Source organism: Palaemon carinicauda, chromosome 13 (genome assembly GCF_036898095.1).
Source record: "Palaemon carinicauda isolate YSFRI2023 chromosome 13, ASM3689809v2, whole genome shotgun sequence".
NCBI lineage: Eukaryota > Metazoa > Arthropoda > Malacostraca > Decapoda > Palaemonidae > Palaemon > Palaemon carinicauda.
The window spans coordinates 28,735,042-28,742,541 of NC_090737.1; the positions used below are offsets into that span (position 1 = coordinate 28,735,042).

General features: G+C 30.2%; 1 protein-coding gene across 1 annotated transcript in view; it reads left to right on the plus strand.

The window, feature by feature from the left end:
* LOC137651918 (sericin-2-like) overlaps positions 1-7,500 on the plus strand; it is a 192,491-nt gene that overhangs the window by 13,744 nt on the left and 171,247 nt on the right. The window contains exons 2-3 of the mRNA XM_068385125.1: positions 2,762-3,037; positions 5,199-5,299. Of these exons, the coding sequence (XP_068241226.1) occupies positions 2,762-3,037; positions 5,199-5,299 (377 nt within the window). The remainder of the gene's footprint in view (positions 1-2,761; positions 3,038-5,198; positions 5,300-7,500) is intronic.

Below are 7,500 nucleotides of genomic sequence, written 5' to 3' on the forward strand. Positions count from 1 at the left end.
TCAATTGTTTAAAACAAATTTTCAAATGTCATGTGACATAGTAATATCATTTATATAATTTATTTTTATTTATCTTTATCTATATTTGATATAAATATTTATCACTGTTTTCCTTATTTCTTTTTTAATTACTATACTAATTTAAGTAATCATTATTAATTTACTTTTTATTCATTTACTGTACTTATGTTGATATTCATTTATTGATTTATTTCTTATTTATTCACTATACTAATATCAATATTTATTTTTTATTTATTGGCTATACTAATTCAATCATTCTTCGTGTATTTTCATGTAAACACACGCACACATTCGCGCGCGCGCACGCAGACCGAGAAGAGGAGTGAACCCTTATAATTCGCAATTTTAGTAAATTCGTGTCTACTGCAATTTCCATTTATATCGATTTGATAATCATGTATAACTGTTTATTTCCACCGTTAGACTAATGGAGATGTTTGAGTTGACCTAAGTCTCTAGGGTTATTTTAACAAGGAAAGGGAAAAACGCTTACGGTGTAGTACTTGATTCATATGATTTTTAGCTGATAGGAAAGATAGGTAAAAGAAGGATGGTAGTCGGGAATAGTTTGGAGAGTCAAGTATTAACAAGAGTAATGTAAATTGTGATTCATCCACAATTTAATTTATATGAAGTTAAATTTTTCTTCTTATTGTCTTGAGTTAGCAAAGTACAATCCTTATTTTTCTTTCACTCCTCCTTTTCTTTTTTTTCTTTTTTTTCTTTTTTTTTGGTATTCTTGGCTTGAGGGATAGTATTTTTTGAAGCTGAAGTTGATCCTAGTGGATTTTTTTTTTAAATGGGAGAGTTGGAGAGACCTGGGAGACTTTATTTAAAGTCTTGTTTCTCATGTTCATTAATGATGTGTTACTCGCAAATTTTGTATATCTACTGATGGGGGAAATTGGTGAGTTTGAGGCCTAATTAGGTTCATTTCTGGATGTGAAGTCTTCGTCTGATGAGCCGATTTTGGAACTTCCTGCACCTCGTTACATTTTTCCAAAATGCTGTTGCTCATTTGTGGAGTGTCTATTGCGTAGAGTTTTTAGCATACACCACCTCCATTTCCTCTCTTGTTTATGTTACGTTATTTGTGATAATTTTCTGTAAACATTATTTCTTTCATAACAAATAGAACAAATACATACGAATTTCACTTCATTTATTTATAGTGGACATAAATATTCTTACTCGGCTAATCTCAACCGAGAAGAGAAAAGAGGAACATGTGACGTAATCTTAGGCGATATGCAAGTCATAGAAAACGGGAATATGAAAATGTTTAAAATATGTAATTCATTTTAGCTATATTTCATTGAATTAATTTCAGCAATATTTCATTAAATTAATTTCTACAATAAATAAGAACCACTTTCACTAGAAAATGAAAAATGTTAGTTTGGTATTAATTTTCTGTTACAATAAAGCTCTCGAGTTGGATAAATGCCAATAAATCTTTCGTAAATGTGAAATTTATTAACCGTAGAGTTTATCATAAATTTTGTTGACAATCGTTTGCTTTATTCAAAGAATTCTTTCAAAGTAAGGAAATTTATCAGCTGTTCTTTCATTTTAATCTGGTGAATTTGGGACTGTGCTCGTACATGAATATTTCTCTATATGTGTGTATGTGTGTGTTGCATATTTTTATACATTTATATACACACACATGTTTGTGTGCCTGTATATGTATGTATATACGTATATGTAAGTTTATATGTGCATGTATATGTAAATAGAGCCTTTTTGTATAAGTGTATATCTAATGTGTGTGTCTTTGTATATATATATATATATATATATATATATATATATATATATATATATATATATATATGTATATATATATATATATAGTATATATTATATATATACACAGTATGTATATATATATATATATATATATATATATATATATACAGTAAATATTATATACTTAGTTATATTATATATACAGTATATATCATATATACAGTATATATTATATATATACAGTATATATTATATATATACAGCATATATTATATACATACAGTATATATTATATACATACAGTACATATTATATACATATACCGTATATTATATATATATACAGTATATAATATTTATACAGTATATATATATATATATATATATATATATATATATATATATATATTATATATATATATATATATACAGTATATATGTATATATATATATACAGTATGTATGTATATACACAGTATGTATGTATATAGGCCTATATATATATATATATACATATAGTATGTGTATATATACAGGATATATATATACATATTTATACAGTATATATATATATATATATATATATATATATATATATATAAATATATATATATTATATAGTATATTTATTATATATATAGTATATATATTATATATATGTATATACAGTATATATATATATATATATATATATATATATATATATATATATATATATATATATGTGTGTGTGTATTATATATATATATATATATATATATATATATATATATATATATTATGCGCGTTAGTTTATATGTACAAGGAATAGATTGATAATGTAAATAAAAGTACAATTACTTTTCAGTCGATGCAGAAATCTACTATCAACTCTTAGAATCATTTATATTTACAGTTCATCCTTCATTCAACAGTAGGATGAGGAATATGGCAGAAAAATATCATAGACATTAATAACTAATAACTCTTCTCTCCTCTCCTTCCAGCGGGCGATCGTAGTGGAAGCAGCGGGGAGAGTGAGGGCGGAGGGAGTGGAGATAATACTGAGGCGAAGCAGCCCAATGGTGGATCAACATCCTCCGCCTCCTCCACCTCTTCCGCCTCCTCAAACAAAGGTTCCTCCTCCTCATCCTCATCGTCCTCAGCCGCCACCACCGTCTCCACCAACACCACCTCCACCTCATCCTCATCCTCGAAGAAAGGTGTCAAAGAGGAAGACTCTTCTGATACAGATATGGAAATCAAGACCATTGACCTTACAGGTGAGATATGAGGAGATTGATCTTACAGGTGAGGCTTCAGCTTGACCTTACAGGTGAGATATGAGGAGATTGATCTTACAGGTGAGGCTTCAGCTTGACCTTACAGGCGAGATATGAGGAGATTGATCTTACAGGTGAGGCCTCAGATTTACTTTACAGGTGAGATATGGGGAGATTGATCTTACAGGTGAGATATGAGGAGATTGATCGTACAGTTGAGACCTTAGCTTGACCTCACAGGTGAGATATGAGGAGATTGATCTTACAGGTAGGACGTCAGCTTGGCCTTACAGGTGAGATATAAAGAGATTGATCTTACAGGTGAGACCTCAGCTTAACCTTACAGGTGAGATACGAGGAGATTGATCTTACAGGTGAAATATGAGGACCTTGATCTTACAGGTGAGACCCAAGCTTTACATTACAGGTGATATATGAGGAGATTGATCTTACAGTGAGACCTCAGCTTGACCTTATAGGTTAGATATGAGAAGCTTGATCTTACAGGTGAAATATGAGGACCTTGATCTTACAGGTGAGACCCAAGCTTTACATTACAGGTGAGATATGAGGAGATTGATCTTACAGTGAGACCTCAGCTTGACCTTATAGGTTAGATATGAGAAGCTTGATCTTACAGGTGAAATATGAGGACCTTGATCTTACAGGTGAGACCCAAGCTTTACATTACAGGTGAGATATGAGGAGATTGATCTTACAGTGAGACCTCAGTTTGACCTTATAGGTTAGATATGAGAAGCTTGATATTACAGGTGAAATATGAGGACCTTGATCTTACAGGTAAGACCCAAGCTTGACCTTATAGGTTAAATATGAGAAGCTTGATCTTACAGGTGAAATATGGGGACCTTGATCTTACAGGTGAGGCCTCAGCTTGACCGTATAGGTTAGATGTGAGAAGCTTGACCTTATATATTAGATATGAGAATCTTGATCTTACAGGTGAGACCTTAGTTTGGTCTTATAGATTAGATAAGAGAAGATTGACCTTACAGGTGCGATACGAGAAGCTTGACCTTACATGTGAGTTTTAACAAGCTTGACCTTACAGGTAATACACATGTTTATGAGAACCTTGACTTTATACGTTAGATATGAGAAGCTTGATCTTACAGATGAGACCTTGGCTTGACATTACAGGTAAGATATGAGAAGTTTGATCTTACACGTCAGACCTCAGCTTGACCTTACAGGTGCGATATGAAAAGCGTGACTTTATAGGTGAGATATGAAGAGATTTTTCTTGTTTAGATATGCTCCAAAATTTGCATATGAGATAATTATGTATATTACTGATAGTCTAACTAATTGGGAATAAAAGTCACATGCTGATGATATCGCTCATTACCTGGTGATAGTGAAGAAAAATTGCTGAACCGATGAATACTTTTTACAAGTTACAATAGAAAGAGCCTAATAATTGGTTATGGGGTATAAGGAATGCTAGGATCAACTTGCAGTTTTAAAAAAGCAGAATCATTCGATTTTTTAACTGAAGAAAGCAATGCTGCTAATGATTTAAACTACTTTTTTTTTTTTTAAGTTGAATGTTTAGGTTGTTAAAGAAGATTCTTCTTGGTGAAAAAAAGTTTTAAAATGGAAACTGAAGTAGTTTTATATTTCAAAAACTATTTTTATATATTTATGTAATTGATGTAATTTAAGTGCTATTGAGACATTCTTATATTTTTACCATGGATAATAGTTTTATTGTTACAAGAAATACTTTTTTTTAACCACTTTCTTTTTATTTAGAAAAGTCAAACTTTTATAATGATCAAGTACAGGATACGTGGATAAACACCATTTATTAGAAAATTTACACAAAACCAAGAAATGATATCTTAGAGATTTTTCTTCATTTTGGCCTTACAAATTTTTAAAAAATCTTCATTTCTGCCGAATGCCCGGGGTCTCACTGTGGGTATGCTTTTATATAAAGCAGTAAAGGGTTTAATACAAAATCAATTTGTAAAATCAGTGTTATATAATACAATTAAATTACAAAGTATTGTAAAATCACTTTCCTCATAAATTACTAATTTTATTTTGATGAAAACTTTCACTTTAATTTGAATTATAGTCTTTCAAAAGAATTAATTTTATCTCTTAGTAATCTAATTGTTAATTATTTTAACAGCTCGCGTGAGCTTGCGTGAACGGGATGGTACTGAGAGGGAGCGGCCAATGTCTTGGGAAGGTGAGCTCTCCGATTCCGAGCTCACTAAGCAAGCTCCTCCGGTAAGTACAAATTCCATTGTTTTACTAAAAGCTCTTCGTTATTTCGTCTTCTAATGTTTGAACATATCTTCTTTCTACACCTTCCAGTCAACCAATGCAGTGACGTGTTTGGTTCAAGAATGAGGTGAGTTTGATCCGTTTTTATGCTGAGGTGAATTTTGTTTGTTCAACACCAATGTGAGTTTTAAGGGGGTTATTTTTATTATGTTTGAGTGAAGTTTGGTTGTTTCAAACCACGGTGAGTTTTATCTTTTTTTTTTATGCTGAGGCGACTTTTGTTTGTTCAACACCAATGTAAGTTTTAAGGTTTTTTTTATGTTTGAGTGAGTTTTTGTTTGTTTCAAACCAAAGTGAGTTTCATGTTTACATGCGGGGGTGAACTTGGTTTCTTCCACACCAAAGAGAGTTTTATGGTTTTCATGCTGGGATGAATTCTGTTTGTAAAACATCAAGGTAAGATTTACTAGTGCGGCATCGAAGCGAGTTTGATTCACAAAGAAATGAATCTAATTTTGCGCGAGATCATAGATCAATTTGCAAGTTTATATCATGTCATTACCAGAAAAGTGTCGTATTTCCATTTTTTTCACGAGGAAAATTTTCATCTACTTATACATATATATACACGCACACACACACACACACACATATATATATATATATATATATATATATATATATATATATATAACGACTGGTGAAATCTAACTGACGCCCTTTGCGTCAATAGGAGATAATGATAAGGATTGTATATATATATATATATATATATATATATATATATATATATATATATATATATATATGTATATGTATGTATATGTATGTATATGTATATATATGTATATGTATATGTATATGTATGTACATATAATATATATACATATATATATGATATATATACATATATATATGTATATGTATATATAATATATATATATATATATATATATATATATATATATATATATATATATATATATATATATATATATATATATATATTAGGGTTTTACCTGTACTTACTTGAAGAATAGAAAATCGTGAATTTTTATGTACACCCCACATACTTTTCCCATCTGAAATTAATACTCCATTTTAAGAAGGACACTTTTTTATACAAATGTTAGCGGTGTTTTATTGTAGATAACGTTCATTTATTTTCGAATTAGAATCGTGAACTCATAACGCTAGTTTGAAAATTCCCTTTAAATCTCAGATCTTCAATATTCTAAATTCTGCGACCCAAAAACAGGGCGCTCAACATATTTTAATTTTTTATAATTGATGTTAAGGATTATATCTGCTTTTAAACCACCAACAAGCTCTCCTTTGTAAAACGCACATTCTCTCTCTCTCTCTCTCTCTCTCTCTCTCTCTCTCTCTCTCTCTCTCTCTCTCTCTCTCTCTCAGAGGTCATGATCCTTTTCCCCGAATTATTTGAGTAGTTCTGCGGGACGTCTGTACTTTGTCTTGGCCTAATTGCTGTGTTTCACTTTTGGCACAGAATCTTCCGGACTTCTTCTTTCTTCTTCTTCTTCTTCTTCTTCTTCTTCTTCTTGCGAGTGTCAAATGTAAAGGATTCTCGTCTTAGGGTACGTCTGAAGTAGAACTTTGACATCTGGTGGAACTGGATTCGTTCTCCTCTCAGATTACTTCACTTTTTTTTTTCTTTTTTCTTGAGTAGTCTTCATATTATAATTAGTAGTATTTATTATTATTATTATTATTATTATTATTATTATTATTATTATTATTATTATTATTATTACTTTGACCATTATTATTATTATTATTATTATTATTATTATTACTTATTACTACTTCGACCATTATTATTATTATTATTATTATTATTATTATTATTATTATTATTATTACTTGCTAAGCTACAAAACTAGCTCGAAAAGCAGGATGCTATAAGCCCGGGCTCCAACAGAGAAAAATAGCCCAGTGAGGATAGGAAACAAGGAAATAAAAAACAATAGAAGTAATAAACAATTACAATGAAATATTTTAAGAACATTAACAACGTCAAATTAGGTCTTTTATATATAAACTGTTAAAACTTCAAAAAAACTAGATGAAGAGAAATAAGATAGAATAGCGTGCCCCAGTGTACCCGCAAGCGAGAGAACTCTAACCCAAAATAGTGGAAGACAATGATACAGAGACTATGGGATAAGAGTTTTATTTATAAG